Source organism: Nyctereutes procyonoides, unplaced genomic scaffold (assembly GCF_905146905.1).
Source record: "Nyctereutes procyonoides isolate TBG_1078 unplaced genomic scaffold, NYPRO_anot_genome, whole genome shotgun sequence".
Taxonomy (NCBI): domain Eukaryota; kingdom Metazoa; phylum Chordata; class Mammalia; order Carnivora; family Canidae; genus Nyctereutes; species Nyctereutes procyonoides.
The window spans coordinates 59278384-59299424 of NW_026575125.1; the positions used below are offsets into that span (position 1 = coordinate 59278384).

Sequence of the window (21041 nt, forward strand, 5' to 3'; positions counted from 1 at the left end):
ATTGATCTATATGTCTGTTTTTGTGCCAGTACCACACTGTCTTGATGAACACAGCTTTGTAGTACAACCTGAAATCTGGCATTGTGATGCCCCCAGATATGGTTTTCTTTTTTTAAAATTCCCCTGGCTGTTTGGGGTCTTTTCTGATTCCACACAAATCTTAAAATAATTTGTTCTAAGTCTCTGAAGAAAGTCCATGGTATTTTGATAGGAATTGCATTATACGTGTAAATTGCCCTGGGTAACATTGACATTTTCACAATATTAATTCTGCCAATCCATGAGCATGGAATATTTTTCCATCTCTTTGTGTCTTCCTCAATTTCTTTCAGAAGTGTTCTGTAGTTTTTAGGGTATATTTTGAGAACCATTTGAATGGTAAATGATTCTCCAACCTTTTATTTTCAGGTTGTAGGTGTCCTTCTGTCTAAAATGGGTCTCTTGTAGACAGCAAATAGATGGGTCCTGTTTTTTTATCCAGTCTGAAACTCTGCGCCTTTTGATGGGGTCATTAAGCCCATTCACGTTCAGAGTTACTTGAACTTCTTCTTAAAGGGGAGTTTTAAGAGTCCCCCTTAAAATTTCTTGCAGAGCTGGTTTGGAGGTCACATATTCTTTCAGTTCCTGCCTGTCTTGGAAGCTCTTTATCTCTCCTTCCATTTTGAATGAGAGCCTTGCTGGATAAAGTATTCTTGGTTGCATGTTCTTCTCATTTAGGACCCTGAATATATCCTGCCAGCCCTTTCTGGCCTGCCAGGTCTCTGTGGAGAGGTCTGCTGTTACCCTAATATTCCTCCCCATGAAAGTCAGGGACTTCTTGTCTCTTGCTGCTTTAAGGATCTTCTCTTTATCTTTGGAATTTGCAAGCTTCACTATTAGATGTCGAGGTGTTGAACGGTTTTTATTGATTTTAGGGGGGGATCTCTCTATTTCCTGGATCTGAATGCCTGTTTCCCTTCCCAGATTGGGAAAGTTTTCAGCTAGGATTTGTTCAAATACATATTCTGGCCCTCTGTCCCTTTCGGCGCCCTCGGGAACCCCAATTAAACGTAGGTTTTTCTTCCTTAGAGTGTCATTTATTTGCCTTAATCTGTCTTCATGGTTCTTTAATTGTTTATCTCTTTTTTCCTCAGTTTCCCTCTTTGCCATTAACTTGTCTTCTATGTCACTCACTCGTTCTTCCACCTCGTTAACCCTCGTCGTTAGGACTTCTAGTTTGGATTGCATCTCATTCAATTGATTTTTAATTTCTGCCTGATTGGATCTAAATTCTGCAGTCATGAAGTCTCGTGAGGCCTTAATGCTTTTTTCTAGAGCCACCAGTAGCTGTAGAATAGTGCTTCTGAATTGGCTTTCTGACATTGAAGTGTAATCCAGATTTTGTAACTCTGTGGGAGAGAGGGCTGTTTCTGATTCTTTCTTTTGAGGTGAGGTTTTCCTTCTAGTCATTTTGCTCAGGGCAGAGTGGCCAAAAACAAGTTGTATTGGAACACGGGGGAGTATCACTGGTCCCTCTAGCTGGTCTTCTGGGGGAGGGGCCTGTTGCGCTGATTTTCAGGTGTTAGCACTTGGGGGAGCTGCTCTGCCCCTGCCTGCTGCAGGGCTCAGCGGGGGTTGTTTACCCCGTGGGGCCCCAGGAGGAACAGTCGCAGTTGCTATGGCAACTCTGGAAGCCTGGATTCAGCCTCCGCAGGAACTACGGGGCTCGGGGCTCTCGGCTCTCCGTCCGCAGGGCCTGGAGGCTCCGGGGCGGGGCCACTGATCTGCTCAGCTCGGGGCAGGAGCGTCCTCACTGTCCTGGGCCCTCCCGGCCTCTGCCTGTCCCGGGGGAGGCCGGATCCTGGGCTGTGTCCCGGCGCCCTGTGCTCCGGGGCCTGCGCTGGTGGATTCGCGCTCCCGCCCCGCAGCTCCCTCCCTGGAGCCGCTCCCGAGCCCCTCCGAGCTGCTCCGGTCGGTCCCCGCCGTGCGCGCTGCAGCCCTTAGGGAGCTCGGAGCACTCTCCTGCGCTCGCAGGTGTCTGTTAGTGTCCCCGGGAGCCCGAGGGCATCCCCGCCCTCCTGGGTCCTGCTCCAACTCCCTGCGAGCCCCTTTCCGCCCGCCCGGGAAGGTTGGTGCAGCTCCTGCTCCTCCGGGACGGGGCTCTCCTGTCCTGGGGACACTCGCCCCGGCCTCAGCCCGGCTCCTCGCAGGGCCCCTCCCCCTTGGAGGCCTTTTGTTTCTTTATTTCTTTTTCCCCGTCTTCCTACCTTGATAGAAGCGCGAACTTTTCTCACTGTAGCATTCCAGCTGGTCTCTCTTTACATCTCAGGCCGAATTCGTAAATTTTCAGGATGGTTTGAAGGTTATCTAGGTAATTTGGTGGGGACAGGTGATTTGGGGACCCTGCTCTTCCGCCATCTTGCCCCTCCCCCCCTGGAGTCAGACTGTCTAGATTTGAACCCTGTTCTGATCCTTAGCTGTCTGACAATGGACAAGTGCCTCAGTTTTTAAATCAGCAAAACAGGGATAAGAATGGTATATATATTACAGGACAATTGTAAGCATTAAATGAGGTGATATAGGTAAAGTACTTAAAATAAAAGCTCAGTAATTGTCAGATAGCATGACTTATAGGCATATTTTTCAACCTCCAGGAATTGATAAGTCCATAAAGTGATGATTTCACTTTTGGAGAAAACACAACTATGGAAAAATTGGAAAATAATTAAGTATTAAATAGTTTTGTATAAGATATAAATATAAATGACATAAAGAATAACAAATTAGTGGTTAGCTTATGGGGATTGAATTATAGTATGTTTCTGTGTGGGAGAAAGTGGGATTGCTAGCAGAAGTGAGAACATAGGAGAACACCTAGAGGTGGGAATAAGTAAGACACAACCTTTTTTAAAAATGTGAGTTAGAATTTAACTATGCCCATATTTTGTTCTAAATCTTTCAAAATTTAGAATCCATGTTGTAAATATTAATCAGTACATTTAAGTAACAAAACCATCTATAAGTACTTTAAAATTATTTAAAGGTAAAACTTTAACATATGTATATATGTTATGATTACATTTGAGTTTCAAAAGTGCCTTATAAAAAAAAGGCAAGACAAGTATTATTGTTCCCATTTTGTAAATGAAGAAGCTGAGGATCAGAATTTATATCACTCACTTAAAGTTACACCACAAGTAAGTAATAGAGACCTAACAACCAGGTCTTCTAGCTTCCAATTTAGTGCTCTTCTACCACATCATACTTTCTGAATAGCAAAAAGCTTAGAACATGAAAAATGAGGACTGAGTTTTTTTGATAGATATTATGTATGCTCCTCGTCTCAAAAGAGCAAAATATGGTATAGGATAAAAATGTTGATACTGCCAAATCAATAGGTATGTTAAAAATAGATGGGAACCAGTTAGTTATACTATGCTTTCAAGGTCCTCTTTCTTTCTGTTTTGAGTGTTTTCCTAAGGGGTTGCAACATTAGTAGTGAAATAGAAGTAACATACACATGGCAGATTTAGATAGAACTTCTCCTTTCATAGCTTTATTTTTTTCACCATTATCATTTATTTCCTCTGAGGTAACATGCCTTTTGAAACAGAGAATAAAGGAACAGACCATACTTCAGCAAAAGCTTGCCCATGAATATTATATTTCAGCCATAATCAAGTTGTGTTTTAATAACAAAGCTTCCACAGTAATATAAAACCCACTGTAAACATATCCTTGATATTCCGGTCAACATGCCAATAGAGAAGAAAAAGTATAAAATAATAATAAGACTTATAATTAACTTCCACTCATAAATGCATATCATAGAGCAAAATCTCTGACATACTTACATAAATATAATTACTTCTTTTTTTTTAATTTTTATTTATTTATGATAGTCACACACACACACACACACACACACACACACACACACACACAGAGAGAGAGAGAGAGAGAGAGAGAGAGAGAGAAGCAGGCTCCATGCACCGGGAGCCCGACGTGGGATTCGAGCCCGGGTCTCCAGGATCGCGCCCTGGGCCAAAGGCAGGCGCTAAACCACTGCGCCACCCAGGGATCCCAAATATAATTACTTCTTAAAACACCTTGTAATATGAACATTCAAAGTTTTATTCAGAAAAACCACTATAGCTAGTTTTGATCCCAATAATAAGCACATAGAAAAGTAGAACCCTTTCCATCTTCTTTAGATAAATTTTAAATTACTTCTGTTCATTTATCGGAATGCCAGTTGTCTGGTTTTTAAGGAAGAATTGTATGTCATGTAGGGAGAGAATTCTCTGTAAGAACTTCAATAAGCAACAAAAACTCCACCATTCTCTTTTGAGGGCCTGGGTCAGGAGCAGAAGAAAATTAGACACAAACTGGCTTTTGACCAAGTTCATATTCTTCAGTTTCCAGAATACACCATTTGGGCCATTTGGCTGGACACTAGGCTGTTCTAGCACTTGCATATTCTGTTTTGGAAGAAATGGCCCTACTTTGCGTAGTCAGTCAATACTACAAAGGAAGAGGGTGACAGGACATTTTATGTAGCTCATGAACTGGGTAATTCTAGTTCTCATTTGGTGGCATGCATGCAAAGGAATATATTAGGATGATTGGGAAATAATTGCTAATTTTGTATCTTAAAGGGCTAGTTCTTATCCTTTGTGAAGCTTTTGAGAGGAAAACCTTTGGTCTCAGATCCATTTTTTACAATGCCAAGACAAAAATATTCTTTTTTTTTAATAAATTAATTTTTTTAATAAATTAATTTTTATTGGTGTTCAATTTACCAACATACAGAATAACACCCAGTGCTCATCCCGTCAAGTGTCCCCCTCCGTGCCCGTAACCCATTCACCCCCACCCCCCGCCCTCCTCCCCTTCCACCACCCCTAGTTCATTTCCCAGAGTTAGAAGTCTTTATGTTCTGTCTCCCTTTTATTCTTCACCTTTCAGTGAATGATCAAAAAACCACTTATAATTTAGTTCATAGTTGTGGACTGAATTTTTAACACTTAAATATCTTTAGAACCTGTAACAGTGTGGATTCATAAATGCAATATATTTATAGGCACACATTCAGTTAAGTATTTGCAATTTATTAATGTAAATTCTCATTTTTATTGTAGATAATTTGAGATAATACTTATTTGGGAAACTTTTTTCATTGGAAATGAGTTTAAATTACTCTTTACATATTTCTTCTCCTTTTTCTGGCAAAGAGGCCTTTTTCTTGGGTACATAAGTCACACTGGACAAAGAATGCTTTCTAAATGTAGACAGTCTTCTCCTAAAGTTCCCCCCTGAAAAGAAATATAGGAGAGGGTCAAAGCAACAATTTGATGCAGCCAGAGACAAGGTTATGACCACTGACTTTTGCATTCTAAGAACAGAATCACAGGGTTTAGTTTCATTGTGTAAAAAGTGAAGGTGGATGGTGCGTTGAATATGATATGGCATGAAGCTGATCAAAAAGGCAGCTGTCACAACTATTATCATTCCTATAGCTTTTTTACGACTTGATAGATTTTTCTTCATGGAATTTTTAAGTAAGGTTAAAATGATCATTGTATAACAGGCAATTATAATAACAAAAGGAATGATAAATCCTACAAACAATGACACATAATGCAAGACCAAAACATGATTTTTAGCCTGATTGTCCTGTGGAGGCTCAAAGCACTTGGTAATGTTTTCCTCATCTTTGTAAGATGTGGACAGCAAAAATGGAGAACTGGCCAAAATCACAAAAATCCAAATGCCAAGACACACAAACCTCGCTTTCTTCTGGGTAACCAAATTAATGCTCTGGACTGGGAAAACAATTGCAATACACCGGAAAAAGCTCATGGCTGTCATAAAGAAGATACTACAATAGAGGTTGACATACAAGGCATAGGTGCTGAGGCGGCACAAAAAGTCACCGAAAAGCCAAATGCCTTTGTGAACGTAATAGACCACACGGAGAGGCAATGTACACACACACAGTAGATCTGCTACTGCTAAATTAATCATGTATACTTGGAAAGCTGACTTCTCATGATATGTTTTTATGAGGACATAGAGCACAAAGCTATTGCCAAAGAAGCCCACAACGGAGATCATAGAGTACAAAGTGGAATATACTTGATTGCGGAAGTCATCAATAGTGTCATTGCACTTGTTATTATTGGCAGAAGATACTGTCAGATTCCCGACTCCATCCATGTTTCTCTAGGAATATCTGCTTGGTGCCTACAATATACACACAAACATATAATTCTTGTCAATTATTACCAGACAAAAAAATACAGGAAGTACTAAGATTTCACTTTATATTGTCATTATATATACTTTCTGATCATGGCAGGAAGCACAGGTGATGAGGCAATAAAGAGGGATTCAGCTGCATCTTGCTTACAGGGGAAGGATTTGAATCTTACAGGCATTAAGAAAAGTCTTTTTCCTTCTTTTTCCACCCAGTTTACCTAACGAACTTCCTGTTAATCGTCAAGACTTATATTAGCTCTGCTTTTTTAAAGTCATATTACTCTAGTACTATTCTGTAAATCTTCCTTTTTTATTTTACTTTATTTTATTTTTTAATTATTATTTTTACATATTTTTTATATGGAGTTCAATTTGCCAACATATAGCATAACACCCAGGGCTCATCCCATCAACTGCCCCCCTCAGTGCTCGTCACCCAGTCACCCCATCACCCTGCCCACCTCCCTTTCCACTATGCCTTCTTCATTTCCCAGAGTTAGGAGTGTCTCATATTCTGTCACTCTCACTGATATTTCCACTCATTTTCTCTCCTTTCCCCATCATTCCCTTTACTATTTTTTATATTCCTGAAATGAATAAGACTGTATAATGTTTGTCCTTCTCCAAATGACTTATTTCACTCAGCATAATACCCCCCAGTTCCATCCACGTTGAAGCAAATGGTGGGTATTTGTCATTTCTAATGGCTGACTAATATTCCATTGTATACATAAACCACATCTTCTTTATTCATTCATCTTTCTATGGACACCGAGGCTCCTTCCACAGTTTGGTTATTGTAGACATTGCTGCTATAAATATTAGGGTGCAGGTGTCCTGCTGTCTCACTGCATCTGTATCTTTGGGGGAAACCCCCAGCAGTGCAATTGCTGGGTCATAGGGCAGATCTATTTTTAGCTCTTTGAGGAACCTCCACACAGTTTTCCAGAGTGGCTGCACCCGTTCACATTCCCACCAACAGTGCAAGAAGGTTCCTCTTTCTCCACATCCTCTCCAACATTTGTTGTTTCCAGTCTTGTTAATTTTCACCATTCTTACTGGTGTGAGGTGGTATCTCATTGTGGTTTTGATTTGTATTTCCCTGATGGCAAGTGATGCGGAGCATTTTCTCATGTGCTTGTTGGCCATGTCTATGTTTTCCTCTGTGAGATTTTTCTTCATGTCTTTTGCCCATTTCATGATTGGATTGTTTCTTTGCTGTTCAGTTTCATAAGTTCTTTATAGATCTTGGATACTAGCCCTTTATCTGATACGTCATTTGCAAATATCTTCTCCCTTTCTGTAGGTTGTCTTTTAGTTTTGTTGACTGTTTCTTTTGCTGTGCAGAAGCTTTTTATCTTGATGAAGTTGCAATAATTCATTTTTGCTTTTGTTTCCTTTGCCTTCATGGATGTATCTTGCAGGAAGTTGCTGTGGCCAAGTTCAAAAAGGGTGTTACCTGTGTTCTCCTCTAGTATTCTGATGGATCCTTGTCTCACATTTAGATCTTTCATCCATTTTGAGTTTATCTTTGTGTATGGTGTACGAGAATGGTCGAGTTTCATTCTTCTGCATGTGGATGTCCAATTTTCCCAGCACCATTGATTGAAGAGACTGTCTTTCTTCCAGTGGATAGGCTTTCCTGCTTTGTCGAATATTAGTTGACAATAGAGTTGAGAGTCCCCTTCTGGATTCTCTATTCTGTTCCATTGATCTATGTGTCTGTTTTTGTGCCAGTACCACACTGTCTTGATGACCACAGCTTTATAGTACAGCCTGAAACCTGGCATTGTGATGCTCCAGCTCTAGGTTTCTTTTTTAATATTCCCCTGGCTATTTGGGGTCTTTTCTGATTCCACACAAATCCTAAGATGATTTGTTCCAACTCTCTGAAGAAAGTCCATGCTATTTTGATAGGGATTGCATTAAATGTGTACATTGCCCTGGGTAACATTGACATTTTCACAATATTAATTCTTCCAATCCATGAGCATGGACTATGTTTCCATCTCTTTGTGTCTTCCCCAATTTCTTTCAGAAGTGTTCTATAGTTTTTAGGGTATAGATCCTTTACCTCTTTGGTTAGGTTTATTCCTAGGTATCTTATGCTATTGGGTGCAATTGCCAATGGGATTGACTCCTTAATTTCTCTTTCTTCAGTCTCATTGTTAGTGTATAGAAATGCCACTGATTTCTGGGCATTGATTTTGTGTCCTGCTACACTGCCGAATTGCTATATGAGTTCTAGCAATCGTGGAGTGGAGTCTTTTGCCTTTTCTATGAACAGTATCATATCAGCTGTGAAGAGGGAGAGTTTGACTTCTTCTTTGCCAATTTGAATGCCTTTTATTTCTTTTTGCTGCCTGATTGCTGAGGCTAGGACTTCTAGTACTATGTTGAATAGCAATGGTGAGAGTGGATATCCTTGTCTTGTTCCTGATCTTAGGGGAAAGGCTCCCAGTGTTTTCCCGTTGACAATGATATTTGCTGTGGGTTTTTCATAGATGGGTTTTAAGATGTTGAGGAATGTTCCCTCTATCCCTACACTTTGAAGAGTTTTGATCAGGAATGGATGCTGTATTTTGTCAAATGCTTTCTCTGTATCTATTGAGAGGATCACATCGTTTTTGTTTTTTTTCTCTTCTGGATTTGATCAATCACATTGATTGCTTTATGAGTGTTGAACCAGCCTTGCATCCTGGGGATAATCCCAATTGGTCATGCTGAATAATCTTCTTAATATACTGTTGGATCCTATTGGCTAGTATCTTGTTGAGAATTTTTGCATGTGTGTTCATTAGGGACACTGGTCTATAATTCTCCTTTTTAGTGGAGTCTTTGTCTGGTTTTGGAATAAAGGTGATGCTGGCCTCATAGAATGAGTTTGGAAGTATTCCATCTCTTCCTATCTTTTGGAACAGTTTTAGTAGAATAAGTATGTTTCTTCTATATATGTTTGATAGAATTGCCCTAGGATGCCATCTGGCCCTGGACTTTTGTGTCTTGGGAGGTTTTTGATGAATGCTTCAATTACCTCCCTGGTTATCGATAGGCCTGTTCAGGATTTCTATTTCTTCCTGTTCCAGTTTTGGTAGTTTGTGGTTTTCCAGAAATGTGTCCATTTCTTCTAGATTGCCTAAATTATTGGCATATAGCTGCTCATAATAAGTTTTTAAAATCGTTTGTAATTCCTTAGCATTGATGGTGATCTCTCCTTTTTCACTCATGATCTTATTAATTTGAGTCTTTTCTCTCTTCTTTTTAATAAGGCTGGCTAATGGTTTATTTATCTTATTAATTCTTTCAAAGAACCACCTCTCGTTTTGTTGATCTGTTCCACAGTTCTTCTGGTCTCTATTTCATTGAGCTCTGCTTGAATCTTTATTAAGTCTCTTCTTCTGCTGGGTGGAGGCTTTTTTTGCTGTTTTTTCTCCAGCTTCTTTAGGTTCAAGGTTAGCTTTTTTTTCCCCAGTTTTTGGATGGATGATTGTGTTGCGATGTATTTCCCTGTCAGAACTCCTTTTGCTGTATCCTAAAGATTTTGAATGGTTGTATCTTCATTCTCATTAGTTTCCATGAAACTTTTTAATTTTTCTTTAATTTCCTGGCTGACCCTTTCATCTTTTAGCAGGATGGTCTTTAACCTCCACACGTTTGAATTTCTTCCAAATTTCTTCTCGTGATTGAGTTCAAGTTTCAAAGCATTATGGTCTGAAAATATGCAGGGGACAACCCCAATCTTTTGGTTTCGGTTAAGACCTGATTTGTGACCCAGTAAGTCGTCTATTCTGGAGAAGGTATCACGTGCATTTGAGAAGAATGTGTATTCAGTTGTATTTAGGTGTAAAGTTCTGTAAATGTCTGCGAAACTGATCTGGTACAGTTTATCATTTAAAGTTCTTGTTTCTTTGGAGATGTTCTTTTTAGAAGATCTGTCAATTACAGAAAGCACCATGTTGAAGTCTCCCAGTATTAGTGTATTATTATCCAAGTATGTCTTTATTTTGGTTATTAATTGATGGGTATACTTGGCAGCTCCCACATTAAGGGAATAAATATTCATGATTGTTAGGTCCTCTTGTGGGATAGGTACTTTAAGGATGATATAGTGTCCCTCTTCACCTCTTACTACAGTCTTCGGGATAAACTTTAATTTATCTGATATGAGATGGATGGCCACCGCTGCTTTCTTTTGAGGACCATTTGGATGGTAAAGGGTTCTCCAACCTTTTATTTTCAGGCTGTAGGTGTCCTCATGTCTAAAATGAGTCTCTTGTAGACAGCAAATAGATGGGTCTTGCTTTTTTATCCAGTCTGAAACCCGGCGCCTTTTGATGGGTTCATTAAGCCCATTCACGTTCAGAGTGACTATTGAAAGATATGAATTTAGTGTCATCATGATACGTATTCAGTCCTTGTTTTTGTGGATTGTTTCCTTGGACTTCCTCTATCTTTTACAGAGTCTGCCTTAATAGTTCTTGCAGAGCTGGTTTGGTGATCACATATTTTTTTAGTTTCTGCCTATCTTGGAAGCTCTTTATCTCTCCTTCTATTCTGAATGAGAGCCTTGCTGGATAAAGTAGTCTTGGCTGCATGTTCTTCTCATTTAGGACCCTGAATATATCCTGACACCCCTCCTGGCCTGCCAGTTCTCTGTGGAGAGGTCTGCTGCTAATATAACAGTTCTCCCAATATAGGTTAGGGATCTCTTGTCTCTTGCTGCTTTAAAGATTTTCTCTTTATCTTTGAAATTTGCAAGATTCACTATGAAATGTTGTGTCGGAATGTTAAACGGTTTTTATTGATTTTAGGAGGGGGATCTCTCTATCTCCTGGATCTGAATGCCTGTTTCTCTCCCCAAATTAGGGAAGTTCTCAGCTATGATTTGTTCAAATACACTTTCTTGTCCTCTGTCCCTTTCGGCGCCCTGTGGAACCCCAATTATACGTAGATTTTTTCCTTTTGAGGCTGTCATTTTTTTCCCCTTAACCTTTCCTCTTGATCTTTTAATTGTTTTTCTATTTTTTCCTCAGCTTCCTTCCTTGCCATCAACTTGTCTTCTATGTCACTCACTCATTCTTCTACCTCATTAACCCTCATTGTTAGGACCTCCAGTTTGGATTGCATCTCATTTAATTGATTTTTAATGTCTGCCTGATTAGATCTAAATTCTGCAATCATGAAGCCTCTTGAATCCTTTATGCTTTTTTCCAGAGCCACCAGTAGCTTCATAATTATGCTTCTGAATTGGTTTTCTGACATCGAATTGTAATCCAAATTCTGTAACTCCGTGGGAGAGAGTAGTGTTTCTGATTTTTTCTTTTGTGGTGAGTTCTTCTTTCTAGTCATTTTGCTCAGTGCAGAGTGGCTAAAAACAAGTTGTATTGGAAAAAGGAAGGAAAAAGAGAAACAAAAAAGGGCGAAGCCAACAAACAAAAAACAAGGCAGGGTATCCTCTGATTCCATATACTGTAAGTTCCTGGGCTTCCCCTGGAGCTTTCCAGCACTGCTTAGTTAAGAACTTGCTCTTCCCCTGTCTTTCCAGCTGGTGTTCTGGGGGAGGGCCCTGCTGTGCTGGTTTTCAGGTTTGTGCACCTGGGGAAGCTGCCCCGTCCCCTGCCAGGTGCATGACTCAGTGGGAACTGTTTATCCTGTGAGGCCCTTGCTCCCTGGTAGCCCCGCTCCGTCCCAGGAACAAGGTGACACCAGGAAGAAGGAACAGTGGCGATGGCCAGCTCTCCAGCCCTAGAGTCAGTTCCAGCAGTAACTACTGCAGTCTCCCAGTACGCACTTGCCTGGATGCTCCGGGGGCAGCAGACGCGGATCTGCACAGCTCGGGGCCGCCCGGTGGCAAGAGCGTCCTTCTGCCCTGTGTCCTCCTGACCTCCGCCTGTCCCAAGGGGAGTGCCAGATCCTGGGCTGTGTCGCCCAGTGCTTTGGGCTTCGGGGTCTGCGCAGCTGGAATTGCTCTCCCGGGGCTGTGCAGCCCTGTCCCCTTGGAACCGCCGCCTGAGCCACTGCCTGAGCTGCCCCCAAGGCCCCGCCCCGTGCGCACTCCAGCCGTTTAGGGAGCTCGGCCCATGGTGTGTGGCACGCTCTCCCCCCGGGCGCACTTTCTATGTTAGTAACCCCGGGAACCGGGGGCTCCACTACTCCTGGGATCCTGCCTAAGTTCCCTGTGAGTGCCTTTCCATCTGGGAAGATTGGTAAAGTTCCTGCGTCTCTAGACGGGGCTTTCCTGTACTGGAGGCTCTTGCAGCCTGGCCTTAGCCTGGCTCCTCGCGGTCCCCCCCCCCCCACACACACACTGGGTGCTTTATTTATTTATTTATTATTTATTTATTTATTTATTTATTTCTGTCTTCCTACCTTGATAGAAGCACGAACTCTTCTCACTGTCGCATTACAGCTGTGCTTTCTTTAAATCTCAGGATGAATTCATAGGCTTTCAGGATGATTTGAAAGTTATTTAGGTAAGTTGTTGGGGATAGGTGACTTGGGGATCCTATTTTTCTGCCATCTTTCCCTGCCCCCTATATCTTCCATTGAATTGGGTTTTTCTATTAGATCAAAACTTTGAAGATGTAGTTCCATAAATATAAATATCCATCTAGCTGCCATCTAACCATCTATAGCTATTTATCTATCATCACCTATCTAATTTGGCAGAGCATTGAATTCTCTTGGGGAATAAAATCTATGTGAAAATGCTTGTTTTTTTCAAGACGAGGGCTTCCTAGGTAACATCTGTTGGTTGATGCTTATCTGATTGTTTTAATGAGGGGAAAAGTTCCAAAGAAGTAAAACACATTTATAAAATTTGCACCATAAGTTAAGTTTCTGAGGAAAGATGTAGCATACATAGTTTAAATATATTTTCTGGGTAAAAATATTGTTGTAGATGTTCATCCTTATTCTCTTCCTAGACTCACTCTCAAAGTCTTGCTATTCAACAATACATGGTCATTTCTCTTACACCAAGAGGCTGTTACTTGGTGTAGCTTAATTAAGCTTTATCAAGACAGTCAATTAAGGCAGTAACCAAGGTCTGATCAGATAGATCTAGAGATGAGACAACATAGAAATAATGATATTTAGTGTTCCTCCAGATTCTTTTATTCTTTAAGAAAGTGGGAGCAACTCACCAATGTAGAATATGATGGATAATCTTTTTTTGTGGATAATATTTGTTCAAAATCTGATTTCTTGGGTTTTTACATAGCTCTTTCTCCCTAGTAAGAGGGAGTTGGGGTTATTAAGGTGTAAAGACTACTTGAACATGAAGAAATCCCAACAATAGATGGGACTGATCTTGTCTCTGATTTATAGGTACAGAGACAGATGACTATCGTAGTGGTTGTAGGTAGGATATAACTTCCACATTTACTACTGCTAACAACTTGACTAGTTGCTTCAATTTCCCCTTTAATTAAAAAAGGTCATTATTTTTCGCCAAGAACTCTTGGTATATGACAAAAAAATGAGGATGAAATCATTCTGAAGGTGGATATCAAGATCAAAGAGAAAAATGAGTTGACTATTCTGAACTTCTGCATTATTTCTCAGTTTCCTTTCCTTTCACCATTGATTCTCTGAACACAGATGCAATTGTGGAAAAGAAGGAAACTGCCTAAACTGATTAAAGTCTTTCTGTTAACCTTGTAGCTAAGGTTTTCCACAAATTGGGCAGTTTTATGATGAGGCACTAGATGGTGCTGTTGAGATTTTTGATAAAACCTTTGTTTTAAGAACTACTCTTGACTATTATTTATAAAGGGAATATAAGGGAAGGGAGAAGAAATGTGTGGGAAATATCAGAAAGTGAGACAGAACATAAAGACTCCTAACTCTGGGAAACGAACTAGGGGTGGTGGAAGGGGAGGAGGGCGGGGGTTGGGGATGAATGGGTGACGGGCACTGAGGGGGGCACTTGACGGGATGAGCACTGGGTGTTATTCTGTATGTTGGTAAATTAAGCACCAATAAAAAATAAATTTATTATAAAAAAAGAACTACTCTTGAGAGATAATTACCATCTGGCATTCCTACCACCATCAATTCTCACTACATACTTCTAAAAACTATAGAATAATTTTCCATATATTGGTGCTTCCAATTATGTCATATTCTGTTCTAAAGCCTTCAATGGTCCTTGAGGGCTTTCAGAATAAAATGCAAACTTCCTGGCCTGATATTTAAGGCTCTCTATAGTCTGGTTGCAACTAAATTTTTCTAGCTTCTCTCTCACTTTTCTCCTTTACACATCCTGTAGTTCAATGAAACAGATATTTTACTATGCTAGGGACATGTGCTACATGTTTTCTCACTTGACTGCCCCTTTTCATGGTATTTATTTTTCCTGAAATATTCTTTCTTCCATCTATGTGTATGCAAAAACTACCTACCCTTTAGCTCAAATTACACTCTTCTTGACTAAGACTTTTTTCATCCTCTTTCCAAAGTAATTTCTATCATTTTCCCTTCTAGGGAACTCTAAATTTCTCTTTCAGATCAATGATTTGTATGCATATGTTATCTTCCCTTACAGACTATCTAGTTGACATATAAGAAGGCATGTCACACAGGGTTAACACATATGTACTTTAACCATAAATGCTCAATAAATGTTAACTGAGTGAATGGATAAATGAATGATGAAGAAGTTTGTCATTTTAAAGTATTATTTGTCATTTAAAACCACTTAGAATTATGTTTGCACTCCATTATAATTTAAAAACTTTCCGCCTCAGACCCTAAAGTTGCTTCCTAAAATATTAAGGAAGGAACTAAATCATAATACTAACTATAAGATTAAAAAACATTTGTATCTTGATGTAGAATAATCACTTATTTATTTTTCTGTTAAATATTATAAATTTGACATTCCCAGATCTTTGTTTTTTGTTTTTTTTAATAATAAATTTATTTTTTATTGGTGTTCAATTTGTCAACATACAGAATAATACCCAGTGCTCATCCCATCAAGTGCCTCCCTCAGTGCCTGCCACCCATTCACCCTCACCCCCTGCCCTCCTCCCCCTCCACCACCCTTAGTTCGTTTCCCAGATCTTTGAATAAAAGATGTGAAATAAAACTGATAAATAAATTAATGGAAAATGGATGGTCATTAGTCACATTAATAACTTTCCAGTCCTTAAAGGTCAAAATAAGCTTTGCTAGTAATGTTGTTATTTAGGTTCAATTGTTTATAACTCAGTCAAATCAATAACTTATATTAGGTCGTAAAAAGAAAATTGTAAAACTTTCAAACGAGTAATGAATCCTAGAGGGATAGAGATCACTTAGTCCAAGCCACTCATTTCATGAATGATGACTTTGCTTGTCTTAAACAGCATTTAATTCATTTTTATAGATTTTTTTTGTGATCCTCAAATAATAAGACCCAAACCATATGGATTCAGAGATACCTAAGATCACCTACCTGCCTTCCAGCAGCTCATAGTCTGGTGAGGGGAGAGAAGTGATAACTCAGCAGTATTAAAGTTTACAATACAGTATGGTAAGAACTATTTTAGAACAAAGCAAATGGGCTATTAATTGGTTAATATAAACAAGCAATAAACACACATAAGATTATTTTTTTGTACAGATGACAAAGGAAGTTACTTTGTTAGGATAATTTGCAAGTTGAAGAAACAAGATTGATTTAGAAAATGGAACCATACCTCTTTCTGACACTGCAGTGCCTTTCACGAATTTTCCTAGTTGGTGGTCAGCTCTTATGATGTAATTTCAGATGAAGCCTAAGCTGAAATCATAAGATTGAAAAAGGAAGTCAATGACCTTAGAAGCAATCCAGAAGGGTCATGGGAGCTTAGTGGCCTTAAGTACATATCCAGGGTGTGTCATAGGACATCACAGCCTTACTGACAGATTTAGAGCTAGCTATTAGATTCTATGCCTCCTTTTTACCCCTCCATTCATTTTTAAATTCCCAGGGAAGGGAACTTGGAATACTGACCAGAGCTGATCACAGATATTTGTTGCTTTTTACAGGAAGCTTCTGTATCTAAAGATGAACCCAGTGTTATAAAAATACTCCTCTATGTAACCATATTTTCCCTATTTTCTCTTCTAAACTGTTTGTTATTAAGTTCAAAGGGGAAATAATTTGGAAGTTCATATCGAAGGACCTAGCAAGAAGAGTTAGAACATTAAAAATATCAAAAATATCTGTCTGGAATGGCTTCAGGACAGTTCTCCTTGAAGAAATGACAGATTAGGGGATCCCTGGGTGGCTCAGTGGTTTAGCACCTGCCTTCGGCCCAGGGCATGATCCTGGAGTCCTGGGATTGAGTCCCACATCGGGCTCCCTGCATGGAGCCTGCTTCTCCCTCTGCCTGTGTCTCTGCCTCTCTCTCTCTTTGTGTCTTTCATGAATAAATAAATAAAATCTTAAAAAAAAGAAATGATGGATTAGAAGACTTTAGACTCTTCTCCCTAAAATCTCATAGTAGCAGTTATTGTTTATATCAGTAATTTGGCATATATTATATACCTTCAGAAATCAACTGTCTTGTAGTTTGTATTGTTAACTTTTCATAAGTATATGCTTCAATTAAACCGTATCAGAAAATCTAACAAAGTGTAACAAATCTTAAAGAAATGAACAAAGAAGGGATTTTGTGAAATGGTAGCAACTTGAACACTGAGCCCTCCCCCAATTTGTATTCCCGTTTGGCAATTTTCATCCTTGTTTGAAAGGGCGACACAGGAGGGGCAAGATGGCGGAAGAGCAGGGTCCCCAAATCGCCTGTCCCCACCAAATTACCTAGATAACCTTCAAACAATCCTGAAAATTTACGAATTCGGCCTGAGATGTAAAGAGAGACCAGCTGGAATGCTACAGTGAGAAGAGTCCGCGCTTCTATCAAGGTAGGAAGATGGGGGAAAAGAAATAAAGGAACAAAAGGCCTCCGAGGGGGAGGGGCCCCGCGAGGAGCCGGGCTAGGGCCGGGGCGAGTGTCCCCAGGACAGGAGAGCCCCGTCCCGGAGAAGCAGGAGCTGCACCAACCTTCTCGGGCGGGCGGAAAGGGGCTCGCAGGGAGTTAGAGCAGGACCCAGGAGGGCGGGGATGCCCTCGGGCTCCCTGGGACACTAACAGACACCTGCGAGCGCAGGAGAGTGCTCCGAGCTCCCTAAGGGCTGCAGCGCGCACGGAGGGACCAACTGGAGCAGCTCGGAGGGGCTCGGGAGCGGCTCCAGGGAGGGAGCTGCAGGGCGGGAGCGCGAATCCAACAGCGCAGGCCCCGGAGCACAGGGCGCCGGGACACAGCCCAGGATCCGGCCTCCCCCGGGACAGGCATTCCTGCGGAGGCTAAATCCAGGCTTCCAGAGTTGCCATAGCAACTGCTGCTGTTCCTCCTGGGGCCCCACGGGGTAAACAACCCCCGCTGAGCCCGGCAGCAGGCAGGGGCAGAGCAGCTCCCCCAAGTGCTAACATCTGAAAATCAGCACAGCAGGCCCCTCCCCCAGAAGACCAGCTGGACGGACCAGTGATACTCCCCCGTGTTCCAATACAACTTGTTTTTGGCCACTCTGCACTGAGCAAAATGACTAGAAGGAAAACCTCACCTCAAAAGAAAGAATCAGAAACAGCCCTCTCTCCCACAGAGTTACAAAATCTGGATTACACTTCAATGTCAGAAAGCCAATTCAGAAGCACTATTCTACAGCTACTGGTGGCTCTAGAAAAAAGCATTAAGGACTCACGAGACTTCATGACTGCAGAATTTAGATCCAATCAGGCAGAAATTAAAAATCAATTGAATGAGATGCAATCCAAACTAGAAGTCCTAACGACGAGGGTTAACGAGGTGGAAGAACGAGTGAGTGACATAGAAGACAAGTTAATGGCAAAGAGGGAAACTGAGGAAAAAAGAGACAATCAATTAAGGGACCATGAAGACAGATTAAGGCAAATAAATGACAGTCTAAGGAAGAAAAACCTACGTTTAATTGGGGTTCCCGAGGGCGCCGAAAGGGACAGAGGGCCAGAATATGTATTTGAACAAATCCTAGCTGAAAACTTTCCCAATCTGGGAAGGGAAACAGGCATTCAGATCCAGGAAATAGAGAGATTCCCCCCTAAAATCAATAAAAACCGTTCAACACCTCGACATTTAATAGTGAAGCTTGCGAATTCCAAAGATAAAGAGAAGATCCTTAAAGCAGCAAGAGACAAGAAATCCCTGACTTTTATGGGGAGGAGTATTAGGGTAACAGCAGACCTCTCCACAGAGACCTGGCAGGCCAGAAAGGGCTGGCAGGATATATTCAGGGTCCTAAATGAGAAGAACATGCAACCAAGAATACTTTATCCAGCAAGGCTCTCATTCAAAATGGAAGGAGAGATAAAGAGCTTCCAAGACAGGCAGGAACTGAAAGAATATGTGACCTCCAAACCAGCTCTGCAAGAAATTTTAAGGGGGACTCTTAAAACTCCCCTTTAAGAAGAAGTTCAGTGGAACAATCCACAAAAACAAGGACTAAATAGATATCATGATGACACTAAACTCTTATCTGTCAATAGTAACTCTGAACGTGAATGGGCTTAATGACCCCATCAAAAGGCGCAGGGTTTCAGACTGGATAAAAAAGCAGGACCCATCTATTTGCTGTCTACAAGAGACTCATTTTAGACAGAAGGACACCTACAACCTGAAAATAAAAGGTTGGAGAACCATTTACCATTCAAATGGTTCTCAAAATATACCCTAAAAACTATAGAACACTTCTGAAAGAAATTGAGGAAGACACAAAGAGATGGAAAAATATTCCATGCTCATGGATTGGCAGAATTAATATTGTGAAAATGTCAATGTTACCCAGGGCAATTTACACGTATAATGCAATCCCTATCAAAATACCCTGGACTTTCTTCAGAGAGTTAGAACAAATTATTTTAAGATTTGTGTGGAATCAGAAAAGACCCCAAACAGCCAGGGGAATTTTAAAAAAGAAAAGCATATCTGGGGGCATCACAATGCCAGATTTCAGGTTGTACTACAAAGCTGTGTTCATCAAGACAGTGTGGTACTGGCACAAAAACAGACACATAGATCGATGGAACAGAACAGAGAACCCAGAAGTGGACCCTGAACTTTATGGTCAACTAATATACGATAAAGGAGGAAAGACGATCCACTGGAAGAAAGACAGTCTCTTCAATAAATGGTGCTGGGAAAATTGGACATCCACATGCAGAAGAATGAAACTAGACCACTCTCTTGCACCATACACAAAGATAAACTCAAAATAGATGAAAGATCTAAATGTGAGACAAGATTCCATCAAAATCCCAGAGGAGAACTCAGGCAACACCCTTTTTGAACTTGGCCACAGTAACCGGAGAAGGACAAACAGTGTATGTTCTCATTCATTTGGGGAATATGAATAATAGTGAAAGGGAATATAAGGGAAGGGAGAAGAAATGTGTGAGAAATATCAGAAAGGGAGACAGAACATAAAGACTTTTAACTCTGGGAAATGAACTAGGGGTGGTGGAGGGGGAGGAGGGCGGGGGGTGGGGGTGAATGGGTGACGGGCACTGAGGGGTACACTTGACGGGATGAGCACTGGGTGTTATTCTGTATGTTGGTAAATTGAACACCAATAAAAATTAATTTATAAAATAAAAAAAATATGAAAGGGCGACACAGCCTGGCCACTTACATTTAGTTGTGGCCTAAGTACCAAAAAAATAAGCGCCTTCTAGTTTATTCTTAGCAAGTTTAAACACACTGGGCTTTTTAAAGGAACTCTGCTGAAAATAAAAGGAAATCAAAAGTTAAAGAAGATGTGGTTTATGTATACAATGGAATATTACTCAGCCATTAAAAATGACAAATACCCACCATTTGCTTCGACGTGGATGGAACTGGAGGGTATTATGCTGAGTGAAATAAGTCAATCGGAGGACAAACATTATATGGTCTCATTCATTTGGGGAATATAAATAATAGTGAAAGGGAATAGAGGGGAAGGGAGAAGAAATGGGTAGGAAATATCAGAAAGGGAGACAGAACATGAAAACTCCTAACTCTGGGAAACGAACTAGGGGTGGTGGAAGGGGAGGTGGGCGGGGGGTGGGGGTGAATGGATGACGGGCTCTGAGGGGGGCACTTGACGGGATGAGCACTGGGTGTTATTCTGTATGTTGGTAAATTGAACACCAATAAAAATAAATTTATTATTAAAAAAATAAAAAAGAAGTACATAGGATAAAAAATAAAAGGAAATCAAAAGAAAAATAAAATTAAAATATAAAATATAGACAAGCTTTAAAAGTAAGAATATGAACCTATAGCTATATTATTGCTGTGTGATCCCACTCTATATTCAGATAATCATTTTTTAGATCTTCTCCAATTTCTTTTCCCTTTCTGAATTTCCCTCCTTCCCCCAGTAAGGAATTGACATAGGTAACCTGCTACTAGCAGGCTGGGTAAAGTATGATTTAAGCTGGTTTTTATATTTTTTTACTCAGTAAACTCTTTTTATTTAGCTTGTCCTAAGTCTCTTTAATCAATAAGGTATACTGACTGAATTTCAAATGAAAAAAAAATCTCTGAGCCTAAAATTACATTATTTCACTCATCTATGAAGAAAATTAACTTTGACTCTGTCACAATTTTGTGTTTAGACAAAGCTTATATTTTTTCCTAGTGTGGAAAGACAAAGTTTATCAATTTCTTTTTTTCTTTTTTTTAATTTTTATTTTTTTATGATAGTCACGCACACACAGGGAGGGAGAGAGAGAGAGAGAGAGAGAGAGAGAG

General features: G+C 40.4%; 1 protein-coding gene across 1 annotated transcript in view; it reads right to left on the minus strand.

Annotated features, from left to right (window-relative positions):
* Positions 1-5175: 5175 nt before the first annotated feature.
* Positions 5176-21041, minus strand: part of CYSLTR1 (cysteinyl leukotriene receptor 1) — a 42617-nt gene continuing 26751 nt past the window's right edge. Inside the window, exons 2-3 of the mRNA XM_055338670.1 lie at positions 15927-16009; positions 5176-6225 (exon numbers count right to left, since the gene is read on the minus strand). Of these exons, the coding sequence (XP_055194645.1) occupies positions 5176-6198 (1023 nt within the window). The 5' untranslated portion in view covers positions 6199-6225; positions 15927-16009. The remainder of the gene's footprint in view (positions 6226-15926; positions 16010-21041) is intronic.